The sequence below is a fragment of the Canis aureus genome, chromosome 19, assembly GCF_053574225.1.
Source record: "Canis aureus isolate CA01 chromosome 19, VMU_Caureus_v.1.0, whole genome shotgun sequence".
In the NCBI taxonomy this organism is placed as follows: Eukaryota; Metazoa; Chordata; class Mammalia; order Carnivora; family Canidae; genus Canis; species Canis aureus.
Window position 1 is genome coordinate 41,337,360 of NC_135629.1, and position 22,283 is coordinate 41,359,642.

Consider the following 22,283-nt stretch of genomic DNA (forward strand, 5'->3'; position numbering starts at 1 on the left):
GGACCAAGAAGGGGGCAAGCACTTACCCCTCTGTCATAGCTGTCTGCACGCTCCACTTTCCATGACAGGTTTTCGATCTCAGCCTCCAGCTGAGCCTGCTGGTATTCAAACTGTATGGGCAGAGCAGGAGGGTCAAAAGGAGAGGGGCTGCAGCCGGGGCAGGGCCTGCAGATGGGAGGGGCAGACGCAGCACCTCAGGCTCGCATGAGCTACAGACAACCCTGAGACTGTCCTCAGAAAGCAGTGCTAGTTCCTGGAGCCAGAGCCAGAACCCAATCAAAAGGCATCTCGAAGAGTACAGTCACTTGGGGGTACAGCCAAACTCACCCTCCACCCCCCAAAAAAGGGGAAAAATTTCAGCCACTGAAGACTAACATACAGTGAAATAGTTGCTGTGAAAACAAGTCAGAGAGTATATTCACAGACCTGGTATTCACTGAATATTTCTTCAGCCCTTTTGAAAATCAAGTCTTAAAAATATTCAAACCACTTGACTTAGTAATTGTACATCCATTGTACAATTATACACAAAATGTTTCTCAATATCTTATTTATAATAATGCAAAAGAGAAACAATGAATGCCCCAGCTGATGGTATAACCATATAATGAAACACTTATGTACTTTTTAAAAATGGTATTTACCAGGCAGCCCGGGTGGCTCAGCGGTTTAGCACCGCCTTCAGCCCAGGGCCTGATCCTGGAGACCGAGGATCGAGTCCCACGTCAGGCTCCCTGCATGGAGCCTGCTTCTCCCTCTGCCTGTGCCTCTGCCTCTCTCTCTCTGTGTCTCTCATGAATAAATAAATAAATCCTTTTTTTAAAAAAAAGGTATTTACCAATCTGGTAAATAAGGACCACTGTAACAATAAAAGAATATCATGCATATAATTAACATTAAACATAGAAATAATGTTAAAAGGCAGAAAAATGCTAACAGTGGCCATGTCTTTCTGGTGAGGTTATGGATGATGTCAATGTTTTTCTTTGTTCTCCAACATTTAAACAATAATATGAATTACTTTATAATCAGGGCCAACAGCCCATATCTAAGATAAAGAATTAAACAAAGATGTTAAAAAGTCCACTAAAAAAAAAAAAAAAAAAGTCCACTAAAATTTAGGAATGCATATGCTGGGTACCTCCAAAACCACGGGTGCTGGACTTCTAAGTGGCTACAGAGCTTTTTAACCAGTCACCCTATAACTATGGCCATTCAGGGGCTTTGGTCTATCTGCCTTAATATTAAACAAATGCCAGGCTCTGAGGTCTATTTTAGAGATGCTTAGAAGGGAACTTTTTTTCTTTTCTTTTTTTTTTTTTTTTTTTTATTTATTTATGATAGGCACACAGTGAGAGAGAGAGAGGCAGAGACACAGGCAGAGGGAGAAGCAGGCTCCATGCACTGGGAGCCCGACGTGGGACTCGATCCTGGGTCCCCAGGATCGGGCCCTGGGCCAAAGGCAGGCGCCAAACCACTGCGCCACCCAGGGATCCCTTTTTTTTTTTTTTTTTTTTTAAAGAGAGAGAGCTCACATGAGCAGGGCTCGATTTCACGACCCTGAGACCATGACCTGAGCCAAAATTAAGAGCCACTCATTTCAGCCCCAGGAGAACTGAACTTTTAAAACTGACAGTTTTGTTCTGGCCTCCCAATAACCAGGGTCTGGTCCCCACTCTCCTGGGAAGTGCTGGTAGACAAGGCTACCTCTGAAGCTAAGAGGGCAGAGAGGAGGACTGCTTGGCCTTACCAGCTTCTTCCTGGGTCCAGACTCCATGTAGTACGCATATGGATAAGTGTACTGCAGGGTGTATCGGCACTACAATAGAAGAGAGAAGGCACCTGCACGAGTGAACCTAACCTGAACACATCTCTGGTGGCTTTTGCAATTCTTACCCAACCATGCAAGTTAGCCTGGCTCTATAGGTATAGGCTCAAAAGAAATGAGGCCACGCCCCAGGATGAATTGAGGGACAAGATGGGAAAAGCTGAAACATAAATGGTCACAGGACACCCACAGTTCCTTTTTCAAACTCATTTATTATCAGCAGCTGCCTCAATGGCTCTTCCCTCAAGTTGGACATCAGAGTCCACACATCTATCTCAATACTTGTCCAAAGACAATCTTAGTTTCTCCCGAGTGAGGCATGGATGGGACAAAAGAAGAAAAGGGCTCTAGTTTTCCCTGCAGTTCCTTCCCTGAGGTAGTGGAATAATTTTCTTGGAAATCCCCTGGCAGCCAGCAGCAGACTGGGTCCTCAGTGGTCACAGCCCAGGGAAATACAGACCTCGAAGCAGAAGCATGCAGAGCCACACAAAGTGTTGTGTTCTCTTGCCCCCTGTAGTGCCTCCCATTCTCAGATATCTGGGCCTATCAGGGCCAGGGACCAGAGGAGTGAGTTGGTACAAACCTTAGCCAAGAGCTTGGCAGCATTCTGTAGGTATTGCCAGTCGATCCATGTCCCCAGATTATTCATGACCCTCTCCTGAATCTTCTCATGAATCCGCTGGTATGTCTGTGCCTCCAGCTGCAAGCTCTTGTTGTGGTTTTCCCACTACAGGGTACATAGAAGGAACACAAGTCCAGACAGAAGTTCAGAATAGACACCTTGGTTGGCACAGCATGGCCACAGCTTCATCAAACTTATGGGGACTGTATGTCCTTGAGAGTGCAGGAGGACTTTCTCTTCTTTTTAAAATATTTATTTATTTGAGGGATCCCTGGGTGGCGCAGCGGTTTGGCGCCTGCCTTTGGCCCAGGGCGCGATCCTGGAGACCCGGGATCGAATCCCACGTCGGGCTCCCGGTGCATGGAGCCTGCTTCTCCCTCTGCCTGTGTCTCTGCCTCTCTCTCGCTCTCTCTCTCTGTGACTATCATAAATAAATAAATTAAAAAAATAAAAATAAAAAAAATATTTATTTATTTGAGACAGAGAGAGCGAGAGAGCATGCGAGGCAGAGAGGGAGAGAAGCAGACTCCCTCTTGAGTGTGGAGCCTGACATAGGCCCATCCCAGGACTCTGAGATCATGACCTGAGCTGAAATCACAAGTCGGCCACCCAATGGACTGAGCCACTCAGACTCAGTCCCCCAGGAGGGGGGAGACTTCCTCAGCCCACACCACTAACCCTGTCCTGAGCAGCTGCTTGCCTGCCAGATCACTCTACCATCTAGGGCAATAGGGCTTCAGCCCTGAGGACTAAACAAAGTTAGGTACCTACTGGTCTATTGTGTGCGAGATGCCAAGGTGGCTCAGTGGTTGAGCGTCTGCCTTTGGCTCAGGGCGTGTTCCTGGGGTCCGAGACCGAGTCCCACATCGGGCTCCTTGTGGGGAGCCTGCTTCTCCCTCTGCCTATGTCTCTGCCTTTCTCTGTCTCTCATGAATAAACAAAATCTTAAAGAAAAGAAACCAAATGTGCTATACTCTGTGGGCTTCTGAAAGGTCTTCCTGGGAGGAACTGCCCTCTAAATCTGATTAAGATGGTACCAAATGGAAAAAGACTATCTGATGGCGCCCTCATTGTCCTTCAACCCACCATTCAAAGAGCTTTGTTGGTCGTGGCTTGCCCTGTAGAACCCAAAAGCCACATTTATGGAAGCATCACTCAGGTCCACTGCAGAATCTACTTTTCCTGACTTCTGTGTGTACATACTGGCAAACTAGTCTGGGACTTCTACCTCAGCAGGCCAGCTGGAAGAAGCCCATCCCTGAGGAGCAGTTGCAGGAGAAGATGCCTACCCTCTCAAAGTAGAACAAGTACTTCTTGAGGGCCTCCCTGGCCTGGGCTTGCTGGCTCTGGTTGACAATGTCGGGGTTCTCCTTGTACCGACTGCACTCATAGTACTCACTGCCATGGGTCTTCCAATCTCCTAGACACATCCAGCAAAAGTCTGCAAAGAATAGAGAAAGAGAAATTTATACCCACAAGATAAGCCCACATTCCTCCAAAGGCAAAGCAGTGGGACAGACAGATCCTGTGAAAGGGGAATGAAGTGGGGTTGTCACTTGACCAGAACTCTTAATTTAAGAGTGTCTCTTTTCAGAAGGAATGTGCATCTCTCCTTTGTCACATCCCTTTGTCCCTGTAGCCTTTCCTTGCCAATATGAACAAAAGCCAGCGGGTATTCTCAGTTCCATGGGCACAAAAGCTTGGTACCTTTTCAACCCAACACAGGCAGATGCTGACCGTATAAGGCTGCTGGTCCATGCCATTGAGAGAAGCAGACACCTGTCCAATGAGGCCCATCTGGTTGTCCAAAACACGTCTGCCCTCCTGCCTACATCCTACCCTCAAGACATCTGTCCTAAGAAGATTTTGTACATGAAGCTGAGAATAAAGGCTTTCCCCTATTTTGTCATTTTTTAATTAAAAAAAATTTTGTCATTTTTTTTTAAAAGAACACATCTATAAAATCAACTGCTACCAAGAGTTCCTACTCAGAATTATGAGTCTACTTCTATACTGAGGAAGCAAAGAGGGAAAAAATAAAGATCCACTCAACATTCAACATCTAACAATTACTATGGCCTAATGGAGAAAGGCCAACCACAGTTCTGTTAGATGGCCAGATCTATATCCTGTCTCTGACAGCGAGTAAACCCTATTTCCCAGGATTCAAGTTGGCTCACTGACTTCTCCAAAGGATCTCTTACAAAACTTGGGGGATGCTAAAGCAAGACCCAGAGACTCAGAGGTTGTTCACTTTTCTTCTCGGAACCTTCACTGAATAGCAGCAATACTGGCTATTTCCTTAATCGAGGAGGTGGGCCTTGTTATTGTCTTAAATACTACTACAGGGCAGCCCTGGTGGCTCAGCGGTTTAGCGCTGCCTTTAGCCCAGGGCCTGATCCTGGGGACCTGGGATCGAGTCCCATATCGGGCTCCCTGCATGGGGCTTGCTTCTCCCTCTGACTGTGTCTCTGCCTCTTTCTCACTGCATCTCTCATGAATAAATAAACAAATAAAATCTTTAAAAAAAAATTAAATACTACTACACTGCTTAGGGTTGCCGGTAGAGGTGGTCAAACTATGCAGCAATGCAAGGGATGGCAACTAACTCTGGGTGGTGAAGGACGGAGAGACTGTGGGGAGGGACACACAGAGGACTTCTTGGGTACTAGGAATGTGATGGGTTGTGGGGTGTTCACTTGGCATTTCTCTTTAAACCGTATTTAAGTCTTATGCACTGTTCTAAGTGGATGATACACATCCCTGTCACTCAAACACACAACGACAGAGTAGGATACCACTGAGGAAATATGCCACTACCAGCAGCCTATCTTCATTCTATACTTCATAGTCACTGTTCTCTTCTAATGCCTTGCCATGTCCACTCTGATCACAGTCTGTTTCCTGGGAAAACACAGGAATAGCATTAGATGGATCCTTACAAAGAGATACCCTCAGGGCCTCCTGGTCAGCATTGAAACTGCTGTGTAAGAGACCTATTTGGACATACTTTCTACCTGAAGGAGTTTTATTTCTTTACTTCATCTGGCAGGAAGCAAAGTAAAACCAATAGGTTCTATGTAAGCTCCCCCAATGGATGAATGAGACCTAAAAGGCCAAATCAAAAGCCCTTATGGAAACTTTGTAAAAACCGCCATGGAGAAAAAAAAAAAAAAAAAACCACCTCCAAGGAAGACTCTTCTGTTGCTCCCCCCAATAAAACAGCCTGCTCTAAAAGGTATCTGTAAGGTAGCACAGATAAGTCCAACACTACTTACCTGCCTTTGCAAAAATAAAAAGAACATACTAAGATCTTCTTGGATGACTGAGGATCATGAAGGTCTAAGAGTCATACCAATCTTGACTTCTGACTATATGTGCCAGCAAGATGGCAGGAGGCACCAGCGGAAAGGAGTAAATAAAAAATCAAGAGCCGCTATAGACTGGTTATTTTAAGTGACTGAGGCTGCCCTTTGTCACTTCACCATAAAAGCACTCGGTAAATGAGCACTGGAGACCCATTGCACAAGAAACGCAGACTGTGCCACTGGGCCTTCTGCACCACGCCTGGGACTCACCGTGTTTACACTTGGAGCATTGCTGTCAGAGGGAAACAAAAGAGAATATGTTAAGGGCACGCTGACCAAAGGCTCCATGGCACATATGCAAAGAGTACAGGCTTCTGCTCACCATGTGATTACAGCCTCCATTCTTCTCAATGCAGATGTTGCACTTGGGACACTGAGGAGACAGAAGGGCGCCGTTAGGCTCACGCACCACCAGGCTGGTTCTAAGACAAATTACACAAAGCTCCTGGCACCCGTGCCCAGTAGCTCATCGTGCGAGCCCTTCTGGGAAGGAGCATCTCACTTAAATGTGGCGGGTCGCTGAGGCTGGAACAGCAATTCAAGGAAATGAGGTCAGCACGTTTGGCTCTGAAACACTCCAAGTACTGGCTGAGCCCCACTAAGTCTTCCACCATCTGTCTCTGCCACGAGGCTGCTCAGATTAAGCACAAGCTGAGTCAGCACAAAGCCTTCCTGCTTGGGAAGAATGCCAAAGCAACACAAGAGCTGCCACACTGGACTAAGTCCTGCTCAGCTTCCCTGGACTTCTGATTCCACAACAGGGCAAGGAAACAACTTCTAAAGCTCACTTGCTCACATCTAAAAGATGCCACAACCCAGGCAGCAATGCAGAGACCAGCTGACACTTTTCTCTCCCACTGCTGTGAAGCAGACTATGTTTAATGAGGGCACGGTCACAGGTCTGCTGTGAGTGCAGCAACTCAGCACATGACTGGCACAGGGTAGGTGCTGAGTCACCTGGGGCTCAAGGGGCTGAAGGCCATGCTTTCCCATGGCAAGTTTCAGAATGAGAACTGGGCATGCCTGGGCTTGCACCAGAGCCCTGCTCTTTACTATATGTTGCTATCAACCACCTCCCTCCCAGGGCTGTTAAAGCCCAGGAGATATTAAAAAACACCTGGTTTTCTTCTAATTAGTCACTCTATAGGTCAAACTTTATCAGGCAATTCAGTATTTTATTAAAATAAATGCACCCCACACATACTATGATAGTCCATTGCAAACTCTGCCAAGTCTGGGCAAGGGTCTGCAGCCTCCAGCAAGGGCCCTGGGGCCCTGGGTGTTCTGCTCTCAAATGGCCAGCCTCCCAGGCAAGGCCCTAGGCAGCATTAAGGAGGGCAGATCCATGACAGGTAAGATACAGTCCTTACGTCTTTAGTGTGAGCACTAATGTAGTTGGCTGTTTCAGAGTCGTCTGCACACTTCGTGAGCCATTTCCGGATTGTGGCGCAGTCTGTGGGGGCGTGATACATCTGACGACACTTGAAACTTAAAAACCAGAAAAGAAAAAGATTCAAATAATTGTGAGGTCAGGGTCCCATGTTTTCAATTTTCCTTCTGTCCAAGCCAACAGATCCTGAATTAGAGCTTTTCAAAGATGTTCAGTCACCTCTCAAGGCCTTTGGGATCTTTACTTACCCAGGGTTATACTGAAATACTGCATGAATTTCTCTTCAATCTAAGCATTTCTAAGACATACTCTTAATAAACCCAAATAAAATGATTCCGTCTTAAATATTTTCTGTGGTGTCAACCTTCTCTGAAAAGATGTCAAATTCAGAGTCCAGCCTCTTAAAGGGCATAGTGAGGTGCTCTGAGACGATAACTCAGCTCAAACCCAAGGCAGAACTGAGATCCACTTTCTGGGAGCCTTGACTAGCTCCCAACCAGATGCACACAGTATGTACACATGACTGAATTTGTTCAATTTGCAGGGGGATGATATATCTGACAATGCCTGAAACTTAAAGTTAGAAAAGAAAAACACTCCAACACTCATTGGGCTAGGCTTCCATGTTTTTAATTTCTCTTTTGTCCAAGTGAACACAACCTTTGGCTAGTAAAGGCTCTCAAGCAAACAGCCTAACCTATGCCCAAGGGAAAGATGTTCATAATGTGGGACACAAAAGGAGAGAACTAGTGTTTTTGTTTGTTTGTTTTTTTGTTTTTGTTTTTTTTTTTTAGACAAGAGCTGAGATCAAGAGTTGGATGCTGGGGATCCCTGGGTGGCTCAGTAGTTTAGCGCCTGCCTTCAGCCCAGGGCATGGCTCCTGGAGACCCAGGATTGAGTCCTGCATCGGGCTCCCTGTGAGGAGCCTGCTGCTCCCTCTGACTGTGTCTCTCATGAAAAAATAAATTCTTTAAAAAAAAAAAAAAAAAAGAGTTGGATGCTTAACTGACTGAGCCACCCAGGCACCCTTATGTTAGTGGTTCTTCATCTTTGGTAAGCCAGAGACTCCCTCAACAATGTCTTAAAGGCAAGAACACACACACACACACACACACCACATTTTCATGTAGTTTCTCTGAATCCCCACCGTGAATCTTCTAGGGAGGCATGATTAGGGACAGAAACAGATGTGGACCTACATTATGGCTCTATCATTGCTTTGCATCTCCATTTCCTCCCTTATAACATAAGGGTAACAGTATCAATTGTACACATTTGTGACAATGAAGGTAAAATGATGAGAATAGTGTCTTTCCCATGGTAAGCCTTCAGTACACTTTAGCTGTTCCCAATATCTACTGAATGGAGTAAACCCCAAGTAGATATAAACTACCTTTATGAATTATAGAGCTATAAAATTAGCCTATTAAGGCCAAGATGGAGAAAGAGTCAAACACTGAAGGTTGAGCTTTCATACACAGCAATATGTGATTATCTGTGCAGGCACATACACAACCACATAGACAAATCTCTGTGCCATGAGTCTCACTAGCATAAATTATAGCACATTCTCCAAGAACCTGTGCTACTTTTTTGTTTCCAGACTGAGCATTATCAAACATCCCGTGGAACATGAGATGCTGGATACATACCCTGCCCACTTGGAGCAGAGCTGCAGTTTAGGCTCTCAAAGCCCAGTCTCTCCTCTCCAGCCCCACCCTCATCTATAGCAACACCAGTGGTTCTTTGAAGGGCAAAGCAGGAGCCCAGGGCTGCTGAGCACTCTCACCCACTCTTACCAGAACACCTCGTTGCACCGATTGCACTGTACTCGGCGAGCTCTAGGCTCCTGTACCCGAATAACCATAGGGCAGTCTGCACCAGGGCACAGCTGGAGCTGGTAATGACTCTGTGAACACACCAAGGGGACACAATGAGGACATCCCCTAGTCACTGCTTCCAAATCAGACTTCCCTGAGAGCTCGAACACCTTCTGTCCTTCCAGCCGATGACTTCTATCAAGGGGCTACAGGAATTCAGAAAGGATGTCACAAAGGATAGCATTAGGCAGATACTGAAGATGTATGAATGTTTAGCCAAAACTAGGTAGTAACTCACTAGAATGATCTAAGGGTAGATGATAAAATGGAGTACAGAACTGTGTCTGTGAGATGAACGCACAAACACCAGGTCTAGAAAGGAACACAGCCCAATCACCCATGCTTTGAAAGTATTATTTAAGTGAAATTAAGACTGAGAAAGAGAAATATCATATGATTTCACTTCTGTGCAGAATCTAAGAAACAAAATGAACAAACAAAACTCAAAGATATAGGGAATGGAAGGGGAAGGGGATTATGCGGTGGGTGAAATGGGTGAAAGGGATCTATTATAGGGTGACAGGTGGTAATTAGATTGTGATCGCTCTGTAGCATATAAAATATTGGATTATTATGCTGTAGACCTGAAACTAATTTAATGTTACACACTAATTTTACATAAAAACAAAAGCCCTGAGAGGCTCAGTGACCCTCACGCATAAACCAAAGGCAGCAAGCAGCCCAGGGAACAAGGGAATGTTATCCTACAGCTCATGCATGAGAAGACCCAGCCCATCAGATAATCTTGTAAGCTGAGGTTCAAGTAATAAAGATGAGAACTACATTGCATGGGGGCAGCAAGCCGGAGCTTGGAGCCCAATAGAGGAGGGGGAATCCAAAGCTGACCACGCTGGAATCACGGGCAAGTTTTCATGCTGCACAAGAAGCAATACCCCTTCTCTGTGCTTTCTAAATCAGTAAACCAAACAGCCCTGACATAGCCCTGACTAGTGTTCAGCCCCTGACATACAGTAGCTTATTTAAGCAACTGTGAAGAAGGTGAGGAAGGCAGACCATTCTCCAAGAGAAAACCAAGGCTCAGAGAAGTACAATAATGGGTGGAAGCCTACACAGTGAGGAAGTAACAGACCTGGGATTCATGTCATGTCGGTCTGACTCCAAGGCCTGTGTTCTTCACTACCACTCTAGTGGCTTCTCCACTTTGTAGAAGCCAGAGCTCTTTCTTCAAATTATAGCATCTAATGGCAGGCTCATCTACAAAGTTACTGTGGTGAACATGTGATGGAAAGGAGGCTCATCTATAAAGTTACTGTGGTGAACATGTGATGGAAAGGAGGCTCAGGAAGACAGACATGCAACGACAGGGGCTGGTCATACCTCCACGTAGTCCCTAAAGAGGTAGCGCCTGTATTTGTCTCTCAATTCTTCATTCGGCAGCAATGGAAATACAAAGTCCTCTGGAGTTCGGAGTGGGCAGTCCTGAGCCATACAAGAGACTCCTGTTGAACAAAGACAACATGATGGATAACTGCACTGCAGAAGACACAACAATATATATTTTCCCACTGAGTTCCACCAACAAATTCAAGATTCCACACAGGAAACCTCTGAAGCCACAGAATTTATTTAAGAAAAAAAAAAAGAGAGAGAAAAATTAATATATTTGGAGTGGACACAACTGGAATTTACCTCAAATTACATATATATCACAAATAGCCACTGAAAAAGCAGTAGCATCTAAAAAATCCTATACGGTTCTTGGGGCACCTGGTTGTCTCAGTTGGTAGAACAGGTAGGTGATTCTTGACCTCAGGGATGGGAGTTCAAGCCCCCCGCCCTCCCCCTGGGCACAGAGCTTAATTTAAAAAAAAAAAAGTGATTCTTACACGGTTCTTGACTAACAATTTCATTTTGTGATATTTAATATTATGTGCAAGTGATTACTAACCAACACAATGAGATTCTGTAGATACCATTAATCAGATGCTAATTGAGTTCTGATACCATCAAGTCAAAGTATGACAAACACTCCTATAACCAATCACCAAATCTGATTTGTGTTATGTTACTTTAAACAACAGCGATTTTTTGAGTGTTTCTGAATGATGGCTACTGCTTGGGGCATCAAGATAGGGTAGGCAGCTTAATAGGAGAGTTCTCTCAAAATTTCACCTTGCATGCACACCAACATTTACATATATGCCCAAACAAAAGCCTTAATCCTCTCATTTTGCTCAGGATTAGGAAAAACTTTGTCATTGTTCAGCCTGATGTGTTTGAAAACTAATGGTTCTGACAATAAAAACCCTAATCTGGCTCAAAAGAAAACACACACTTGACCTGAGTACCCACAAGGACAAACTTGAAGATAAATACTTCATGCCAGCCTTTTCCAATTTCTGCAGCAGACTCACCCACACCCACGCCGTCCTTGACAAGTACTGAGCAGTGCTGCTCCCAGCAGCTACGGCAAAACTGGTGCTGACAGGCCAGAGAAAGTAGGTTTTCCTTCCGTACAAACTGCATACACACTGCGCAGTGGTGAGGGGGGTGGGCCGTGGGAACCTGGGGAGAGGCAAAGCCAAATGAGTAACGAGGAGTCTTCAGATCCTGGGAGGCTATAGGGGTGCCACATGCAGCTAGGTGCATGGTAGGTAAAACTGACTCTGCAACAAGTGTCAGAACTCAACTGCAATGTGTGGGCTCTGTGGGTTCTAAAAGTTCTGAACATAAAGCACAGATCAAGAAGGCTTCCTGAAGGAGGTGGCACATGAGCTGGGCTTGCACAATCACTAGGATTCAGAAAGGCAAAGGAAGGCTGAGAGGACTTACAATAGTTTATAATGCCAGGCTAAAAAGCTCAGGATAAATAAATAAATAAATAAATATAAATAAAATAATAAAATAAAATAAAATAAAATAAAATGCTCAGGATTTCCAAATTGCCAAAGTCCTTGGAGGTCATTCAGTCCAACTTCTGCTTTTAGATGCTACAGGGTTTTGTTTATAAACTGCCCCATTCAGTGTAAAGAGCTGCCCTCAGTAGGTACTACAGAGGTTCTTCAGAGGCTCAGCTAAGCATGTGAAGCTTCTAACAAGCCCACACTGCAAGTTTACTTGTCAAAGATAGTGCACTTTTCCCACATGGACATGCTCAAAATACAAAATATTACAGTTTTTACTAAGTCACAACTCATCCATAACACACTGCAGAGATGTCACATACAATTAATTTAGAGGGACGAGGAAGGCTTCTACTAGGAAAGAAACCTTTTGGGTGTGGGACAATAACTGCAAAGCTTGAACTTCAGAAATCATGCCATGCTATATGAACTGGTAAACAAAGACAACATGGGGCCCCTGATCCAAGACACAAACTGATGGAGAAGTCCACAACAGGTTTACATTAGGTTCTAGTTAGTTCATTGGGAATACAAAAAACAACTGAAGGAAAAACACTGTATTTTCATGTTTATCCAGTATGCCCTGGAAATGTTCTCCTCAGAGCTATGGAAGTTTTTTTTTTTTTTTTAATAATAAATTTATTTTAGAGCTATGGAAGTTATGTGGTAATTGGAGCCCCAATTCTCCCTCCTAAAGAGTGAGGACATGGCCCTTATTCACTTGACAGATGTTTGTTAAACTCCTAAATACGTAGGAAATTGCTATGCACTATAAGATATAGTTCCTATTCTTAAGCACACACAGTCTGGTAGGGGAGCTGAAAAGATGAGTGAATTGCTACATCACACATGTAAAGATTTCAAGATCTAACTAGAGGTGTCTGGAGAGGAGAGATCACAGGCTTTGTGAGAGACAGCTTGATGTAGGTCTTTAAAGGTGAGTTCCATTCCCACAAGCAAAGACAGGGACAGGATCTGGACATTCCAGACCAGGGATGCCACAAGCAGAGTCAAAGAAGCGTGCAGTAAGCTTGGGAACACCAAGGAACCTAGCAGAAATGGAGTATAGGCTGTTAAGTGTAAAGAGGAAGGTGAGGCTGAAGAGGGTCCCAGGACTGGCAAGGATTTATTCTTCATCCACAAGGAAACTCTTAAATTATAATGGAAATGGAAGATTTAGGCCCATATTTAAACAAAAACCTCAGGCATGTTGCACTATAAACACAGAAAGACGGTTGTCAATAACACCATAAGCCACAGCAAAAACCATGTGTATCAGAAGCCTTGCTCAAGTGGGAGACACTCACATGTTTCGAGGGACTGGGCTGAACTCGAGCCTCAACGAGCAGCTGAGCAGAATTAGACTTGTATCTACAAAACAAAAAGCAGAAATAAAGGGATTCAGAAATGAAGACTAACATTTTAACCTCTGAACAAAACCAGAAGGGACCAACAAGTGCCGTGGTTATACTAAAGTGTCTTTGTCTCTAACTTCCTTTTGACAGAACCAAGCTCCCTCTTACTTTAGTATAAATACTTTTTTCTCTTTCAATTTTTTAGCTCTCAATTGGTATGAGAATAATAACCCTGCTTCAAAGACACCAAACTGGGATCCCTGGGTGGTGCAGCGGTTTAGCGCCTGCCTTTGGCCCAGGGCGTGATCCTGGAGACCCGGGATCGAATCCCACATCGGGCTCTTGATGCATGGAGCCTGCTTCTCCCTCTGCCTATGTCTCTGCCTCTCTCTCTCTCTCTGTCTCTGTGAGTATCATAAATAAATAAAAATTAAAAAAAAAAAAGAAAAAAAAAAACAGACACCAAACTGTAAGAAAAATACTTATGAAGGACAATATCTGTTTTCAATTCCTTTCTGGGAACACAGGCAAATAAATAATCTCTGTATCTTTGGAACAGGGAATGATATATTAAGACAAAGAAAATGCAGGGGCACCTGGTGGGCTCAGTTGGTAGAGTATGCGACTATTGATTTGGGGGTTATGGGTTTAAGGACCATGTTGGGCATTGAGATTGGTTAAATAAAAACTTTAAAAAATGCAAAGCATAAAGGAAAACTGACAAATTATGTTACATTTAAGAAGTTCAGTTCATCAGAACACCATAAAGTGAAAAGCCACGGTATAAATGGAAGATAATTCAATACACATATAACTGACAAAAGGCTGATATTCAGAATAAATAAAACTTCCTACAAGTCCATTTGAAAAGACAAGCCCATTGGAAAGACAATTAAAAAATGGTAAAGACAGAACAAGCATTGCACAAGAAAGTACAAATGGCCGCTAACATGAAAAGATGCTCAACCTCCATAATAATCGGGGACACAATTATATGCCCATTTATACCAACCAGATTGTAAAACTTCAAGTTTGACAGTACCAGGAACACTCATATACCACTGGTGGGCATGTAATGTGGTACAATAACTTTGGAAACATTTTGCCATTTAGTAAAAGCTAAGGGACACACCCTTACTTTCTATATTCAACCCTAGAAAATTTATATGATCCTAGAAGTCATGCACAAGAGTTTTCAGAGCTGCATTTTTTTTTTTTAAGATTTTATTTATTCATGAGAGACACAGAGAGAAAGAGAGGCAGAGACACAGGCAGAGGGAGAAGCAGGCTCGATCCCAGGTCTCCAGGATCATGCCCTGGGCTGAAGGCAGCGCTAAATCGCTGAGTCACCCAGGCTACCCGAGCTGCATTATTTGTAACAGCAAAAAAACTAAAACTCACAAATGGTTTTTGACAGGAATATGGATAGGATGTCATAAAATGTAGCCTTGTTCATTTTAAAGTTGAAGAACACACACAGCACAATTCCATGTCTGTAAAGTTCTAAAAACATACAAAACTAGGGCTGTCTGGATGGCTCAGTTGATTAAACATCTGACTCTTAGCTCAGGTCTTGATCTCAGGGTCCTAAGTTCAAGCCCCATGTTGGGCTCCATGCTGGGTATGGAGCCTACTTAAAAAACAAAAACATAGGACACCTGGGTGGCTCAGTGGTTGAGCGTTTGCCTTCGGCTCAGGTCATGATCCTGGGGTCCTGGGATGGAGTCCTGTATCGGGCTCCTTGCAGAGAGCCTGCTTCTCCCCCTGACTTATGTCTCGTCTCTGCCTCTCATGAATAAATAAATTTAAAAACAAAAAACAAACCCAAACAAACCATACAAAACTAAAGGATATATAATTTAAGAATAAGTAAGAAAATGATCAATACTGAATTCAAGATACTGGTCGCTTTGGAGAGGAAGGAAGGGGGTGTGGCCAGGAAGAAACTGCCACCAGAGAGGCTTTTGAGTAAAGGTCAGAGGGTTTCTTATTTGGGTGGACACTTAAGTATATTTGCTTTATCATTCTTTAAAACCTACACACATCACACACGTGTACACACATACATACACTTTTGAAAAAGAAACATTTCATAATAAATAATGCCTTTCTGGAATGAAATATGGGATACATGGATTTAAAAATAAAAACAGAGGTGCCTGAGTGGCTCAGTTGAGTGTCAGACTTAACATTCAGTTAAGTGTCCGACTCTTGATCTTATCTTGACCCAGATCATGAACTCATGGTCCTGGGACAGAGCATCACATCAGGCTACAAGAGGAGTCGGCTTGAAATCTGCCCCGCCCCTACCCTTCCCCCTGCTACCCTTCACTCTTCCTAAAATAAATAATCTTTAAAAATAATAAAAACAAAAACAATTGTCATGTGGCAATAAAAGTGTCACACAAAACCTAGGAAAATGCATTACCCAGAAAGCAAGAATCTGAGCAGGGAAGAATGTCTTATATATATGACTTCCTTATTCCTCCCTAGTCAGAATGCCTCCTTCAACTGTTTTTTTTTTTTTTTTTAAAGATTTTATTTATTCATTCATTCATGGGAAACACACAGAGAGAGGGAGAGAGAGAGGCAGAGACACAGGCAGAGGGAGGAGCAGGCTCCATGCGGGGAGCCTGATGCGGGACCTGATCCTGGGTCTCCAGGATCACGCCCTGGACTGAAGGTGGTACTAAACCGCTGAGCCACCAGGGCTGCCCCCTTCAACTGCTTTTATTCCTATTTCTCACACTAGTATTCTTAGTATCTTCAGCTATCTTGTCCATTTCCAAGTTAGGCTACCAAGTTTGGACAGTGAGAAATACCCCACTGCTGGGACCTACATGGGTCCAGAATTCTGGGTAGTAGAAACAGCAGTGCAAACAGCAGAAGTTCACCTAGAAGTCTATCTAAATGTACTTGTCTCTTGGGTATAGAGAGTGAGAGTGCAGTTGGTGAAATCAGGAGCACATTTGCTCCTTCCTGAGTGGCTGAGCTGCTCCAGCAGGTACAGCCATTCATTATGTTTAGCCTGGAGAAGCAAAGGCATGACCTTCTGCAGATAAATGGATCACACCATAAAAAGGAAGACTCACTGGTACATGAAAGGGGAGGGATGGTGACTGGGTGATTCTCACCAGTGGCAATTTTGTTCTCTAGGGGTTATTTGGAAATGTCTGGAGGCATTTTTTATTTCAAAGGCTTGGGGTGCTAATTTCAGTGTCCCAGATTATCATGGAGGTTGAGCATCTTTTTATGTTAATGGCTGTTTGTGCTTTCTTTTCTATGAAATGTTTGTTCTGTCTTTTGCTGATTTTTGTGATTTCGTCTTTTCAAATGGATCCTGCCAGAGATTCTGCCAAACTTCCTACAATTCACAGAACAGTGCCCTTACAACAAAGAATTATCTAACTCAAAATGGCATGGGTGCAGAGGATGAGAAATCCTATGCTAGACAAAAGCACACGCCTCTGGTGGGGCATAGGGACTCTTCCCAGAGGGCACAGCGGGAGGATGAATCCCTCCTTCTGACAACTTCTAGGACATCTTAAGACTCCAAACCTGTGCCTCAAAAGGTCTGGTTCTGGTGGTAAGCTGGCCTATCTTTTCTGAAGGTAATATTCAAAAGTATGTTGCATTCCTCACTTGATATATTATTCAAAAGAAACAAATGGAGATGTTGGCAACTGTTATCTAGAAGGGCACTGATCACAAGTTCACAATGGCATAAAAAAACTGAACAAGGGATGCCTGGGTGGCTCAGCGGTTTAGCATCTGCCTTCGGCTCAGGGTGTGATCCCGGGGTCCTGGGATCTAGTCCCGGATCGGGCTCCCTGCATGATGGAGCCTGCTTCTCCCTCTACTTGTGTCTCTGCCTGTGTCTCTCATGAATAAATAAATCAATTCTTAAAAAAAAAAAAAAAAGCCTGAACAGACAGGGGTTTAGAAAAAGCATGGAACATCTATACGATGATATACTGAGCCAGCAATAAAACTGAGGTAGAAGGACGCCTGGGTGTCTCAGCAGTTGAGTGTCTGCCTTTGGCTCAGGGTGTGATCCTGGAATCCCGGGATCGAGTCCCACATCGGGCTCCCTGCATGGAGCCTGCTTCTCCCTCTGTCTATGTCTCTGCCTTTCTCTGGGTCTCTCATGAATAAATAAATAAAATCTTAAAAAAAAACAAAACAAAACTGAGATAGAAGGAATATGATGTAATTACAGAAAAAAGTTCTCCATATATCGAGGAAAAAAGGAAATAAAATATGATCCAGTGTTTTAAATAAATAATATGCACATTACAGAGATATACTCCAAAACATGAACAATAATCACCACTGGGTGGATGGGCAGGGAAAGAAGCTACAGGCAATGCCACCTCTTCCCCCAAATTCCTTACCTGTCCAATATCTCTGCAACTTGCCAGTGGAAATTAACTAATATAAGTTTAGCAACTGAATGAGATACCTATAAAGAAGAAAGAAAAAAAAATCAAATTACAATTGTAGTTTCTTTCAGAGAACTCCACATTTTGAGAAGTGCAAATATTCATGTCTACAGCAGGACTAGGCTTGATTTCCAAATTCCTCCTCTTGGTTTCTCTGCTTCATCTTTTAAGTTTAGACTCATTATCTTAGTGGCAATCTTAGTGTCATCAATGACACTTCCAAGAAATTAGTTTGATTTGAAACTTAGGTAAAACTCATCCTGTCTACAATAACAAGTCAGCATCCAATTGAAGCAAAAGAGTTGTGTGCTCCCTAATGTGGCCCATGTTCCTGCAAGCTGCTATAGGAGAGCATACCTGGGAAGTGCACCTCTAGTTAGGCCTGTTATTCACAGAAAATCTCCAGGCTTGGACTTCTTGTATAAATCCAGCAAATCAAAACATTCCTGTTTAAGATCTCTATATTTCTGATAACCAATGAGTCCTGATTACAAGTATGATTTAAAAGCCTATGGAGAGCCTTGTGGCCCCTACATTTTAAAGTACACTGGTTGTGGCTATCAAAGAGCCTCAGGAGGTGCTTTGAGCTAGCAACTCTACTTCCGTAAATTTTTTTCAGGAAATCATAGAAGATATGTGTACTGCAATCTTTTATAACAATAAAAAATTAAAAATAACCTAAATGTCCAACAAAAAGGAACTAGCTAAATAATATACGACAAATCCATACAATGATTTAGTATGCAGTCATTGAAAAGGATGTTACAGAAGTTTATGGACATAGAAAGTTCACATTTTAATGTTAGGCTAAAGAAGCCAGTAGTTAAGACAGCATGTACATGTTATAGCCACAAGACCTTATTAATAGGGGAAGCAGATTGGGGAACCTGGGTGGCTCAGTTGGTTAAGTGTCTGACTCTTGATTTCAGCTTAGGTCATGATCTCAGGGTTGTAAAACAGAACCCTGCATTGGGCTCCGCACTGGCCTAGAGTCTGCTTGGGATTCTCTCTCCCTCTGCCCCTCCCCAGCTCGTGCATGGACATGCACATGTGCTCTTTCTCTCAATAAAAAATATGGGGAGGACAGACCAGTTACAAAAATTAACACCCTCAGGTTATCAAGACTAGAGTAGGGCCACAGAAGATAGAGTTGTGTTAGGAGGTCTAAATCAGGCTTCCTTAAGAGAGCACTGCATAGCACTAGAGTGCTAATGAATCAAGGAGAAACAGGAACACACTTCAGGCCAGGGAGCTAAGAGAACAAACAGAACCTTGATACTCTGCCCCCTGGACCGTATCTTTACATTTTTTTTTCCCAAAGATTTTATTTATTTGACAGAGCGAGCATGCACATGCACAAGTAGGCAGAGCAGCAGGCAGAGGGATAGAGAGAGAGGGAGAAGCAGACTCCCCACTGAGCAAGGAGCCCATGTGGATCTTGATCCCAGGACCCTGAGATCATGACCTAAGCAGAAGGCAGATACCGAACCATCTGAGCCACCCAGGCACCCCTGGACTGAGTCTTTAAACAGGAGCTACCGAGGAACTGTAAGACAGTTGGTCCACAGATAAGAACGGCAGGGGGAAAGACACAGTGATCAACATGTAATCCCTGCTCCTAAAGCTCAAGTTACTCCTGAAAGGAGACAGGTATACACTTACAAAACAAGGGCATGTTCCAGTGCATAATCAGTGTCAAAGGCTATGCAGTGAGTGAGTGCCTTTTTGTCCTATAGCCGAGGTACATCTGGAGAAAACCAAGGTCTCAAGACAACACACTTCACTAAGAATGGGGGTCCCTACTTCCCTTCCATGCAAGGTAACAGGTATCTGATTCACGCATGTTGCTATAGTATTTTCTTGTTGGGGACCATGGAGACTTTAGGTCTTGGATTCCTGAATTATAATGACATTTCTTCTAACTATAGCCATAAAAAAAACAAAACAAAACAAAAACTATCCACAGCAAACCACTACCACAAAATAAAGAAACAAAACAAATGGTTTAAAGATAAATGACTGGTTTGGATGTAGCTTCTGGCTACAATTTTTTTTTTTAACCTGATATTGATATTGTTTTGGATGACCTCCTCACTGGAGCCTCTTGTATCACCTCTTACCTAATAAGGCCCAAAACAGCCCTCCACAGTTTCTATCCTGACTTCTAAATATATTGGCATACGTTGGCTACCAGGTCCTATCAAAGGTAGTACTAAACCACCTGGAAAACCCAGAGGAGTCCAATGTCCAGCAGCCACCCCCTTGTCTCACCACAGATGGCTTAAGTGGAGCCTTTGAGCTAAAAACAGGAGTCAGGCTGCCTCTCACAGATCCACAGAGCCTAGAATTGGACTGGACAGAGGTTGGCCACTCAATAGATGTCAATCATTAAATGATATCATATCTTTAATCTGTAGATTTTCAAAATGTAATTCCTCAACTTTCCTTAGGAAACAGAACTTTAACAATACCTTGGTCTGATCCCTTGATTTGAACAGCACTAACAACAGCAACAAAACCTCAGAATTTACACACCAGGTGCAGCCCACAATGGAAAACATGGCCTTCTGTTGAAACAAATTTTATTAGTGATTCCCAGTCCACTAATGACAAACTCAGATATATCCCAGCAGAGTTGAATTTTAGTGAAAAGAAATTATATGAGGAGAGGATACATCTACCACTTTAGGAAACTGACAGTGGAGTGATATGAATCTATTCTTTCAATGCCAATAGCCAAAAATACATCAATATATACAAGAGGCACACAAGTGGACAGCCCGGGTGGCTCAGTGGTTTAGCACCACCGTCAGCCCAGGGCCTGATCCTAGAGACCCGGGATCGAGTCCCACATCAGGCTCTCTGCATGGAGCCTGCTTCTCTCTTTGCCTGTGTGTCTGCCCCCACCCGTGTCTCTCATGAATAAATAAAATATTTTTTAAAAAAGAGGCACACATGTATCAGCTATATGTACCTCCCACCAGCCTTCTGCAGGAAGCACTACCGTGATCATATATGGTGGTGGTCTGAAAGATGGTGGTCTGAAAATGGCCATATCACAGATGGTGGTCTGAAAATGGCCCACATTATATTCATAGTATATCACAGAAAATCAAGGACTCTCCCTCAATAATCCATTATAAACCTGAAGGAACTCAGAGACCATTAATTTAAGCAAAATTCAGTGTGACTGTGCCTCGCCCTATCATGGATGCCAGGCAATCTACAGGGAAGTTAGGTTCCAAAAGTCTCTCTGGCGGGGCAGCCCGGGTGGCTCAGTGGTTTAGCGTCACCTTCAGCCCAGGGCCTGATCCTGGAGATGCAGGATCAAGTCCCGCATCTGGCTCCCTGCATGGAGCCTGCTTCTCCCTCTGCCTGTGTCTCTGCCTTTGTCTCTGTCTCTGTGTGTCTCTCATGAATAAATAAATAAAAATCTTAAAAAAAAAAAAAAAACCCACAAAAGTCTCTCTGGCAAAAACAGCACAGGGGTAGAGGAGTAGTACCTAGAAGAATTTTTTTTTTTTTTACCTAGAAGAATTTATGCTAAAAAAAAAAGTAGTCTCAGTAGAGAGGCCATCTTATCCCAGATTTGGGGTCACAAGAGAGAGCGGACTGCACAGGTGCCCACCTGTATCTCAGAGGAAGCAAACATAGTGATTTGGGGGGCAGAAAAGGACATGGTTAAGGGTGCAAGGGTGCCAGTATTTAAGCCATCTTCCACAATAGGGCCAGGACACACCTTGGGGATGATATTAAAACATTAAATATGGGACTCCCTGGTGGCTCAGTGGTTTAGCGTTTGCCTTCAGCCCAGGGCCTGATCTGGAGTCCCAGGATCGAGTCCCACATCAGGCTCCCTGCATGGAGCCTGCTTCTCCCTCTGCCTGTATCTCTGCCTCTCTCTCTCTCATGAATAAATAAATAAAAATCTTTAAAAAAAATAAAATAAAACTTTAAATATAAAAATCTGTCTTTCTCAAAGTGCAGGCAGCTGAACTCTCTCAAGAAAGAATTCCCAGATTATTCACACCATTACTATTTAATGCTCAGAGAGCTCAGTAACCCATTCTGAATCAATACTTCACAACTGGGGAGTCTTCCATTTTTCTGTATGCTTTCAATTGTGGAGAACAGAATCTTTTAGCAGAATCAAGATGAGCCCTTGCTGGACTGTTTTGATCAAGATTAACAACCTATCAGTGGGCAGCCTGGGTGGCTCAGTGGCTTAGCGCCACCTTCAGCCCAGGGCCTATCCTGGAGTCTCAGGATCGAGTCCCGCGTCAGGCTCCCTGCATGGAGACTGCTTTTGCTTTTGCTTCTGCCTATGTCTCTGCCTCCTTCTGTTTCTCATGAATAAATAAATAAAATCTTAAAAAAACAAACAAACAAAAAAACACAACCTATCAGTACTGTTGTCTGGACTCCTCAACTCCATAACCCTCAGCATCACCTTCCCAAAACCCTGATGTAAAAGTAATAATACCAGACAGCTCTTACAGAGAGCTCTCACATCTTGCTAGATCAGTTCCCATCC

At 43.6% G+C, this 22,283-nt stretch overlaps 1 protein-coding gene across 4 annotated transcripts in view; it reads right to left on the minus strand.

Annotated features, from left to right (window-relative positions):
- The window catches only part of ARIH2 (ariadne RBR E3 ubiquitin protein ligase 2), a 54,172-nt gene that overhangs the window by 2,516 nt on the left and 29,373 nt on the right, over window positions 1-22,283 (minus strand). For 3 of the 4 annotated variants that reach the window (XM_077859012.1, XM_077859013.1, XM_077859015.1), the window contains 12 exons: window positions 17,702-17,769; window positions 13,260-13,323; window positions 11,464-11,614; window positions 10,427-10,548; window positions 9,008-9,117; window positions 7,189-7,306; window positions 6,141-6,191; window positions 6,029-6,050; window positions 3,740-3,891; window positions 2,412-2,555; window positions 1,751-1,819; window positions 27-110 (listed from right to left, as the gene is read on the minus strand). In XM_077859012.1, coding sequence (XP_077715138.1) covers window positions 27-110; window positions 1,751-1,819; window positions 2,412-2,555; window positions 3,740-3,891; window positions 6,029-6,050; window positions 6,141-6,191; window positions 7,189-7,306; window positions 9,008-9,117; window positions 10,427-10,548; window positions 11,464-11,614; window positions 13,260-13,323; window positions 17,702-17,769 — 1,155 coding nt within the window. Of the gene's footprint in view, window positions 1-26; window positions 166-1,750; window positions 1,820-2,411; window positions 2,556-3,739; window positions 3,892-6,028; window positions 6,051-6,140; window positions 6,192-7,188; window positions 7,307-9,007; window positions 9,118-10,426; window positions 10,549-11,463; window positions 11,615-13,259; window positions 13,324-17,701; window positions 17,770-22,283 lie in introns of those variants that run through there. The other variant, XM_077859014.1, reaches the window with a different exon arrangement.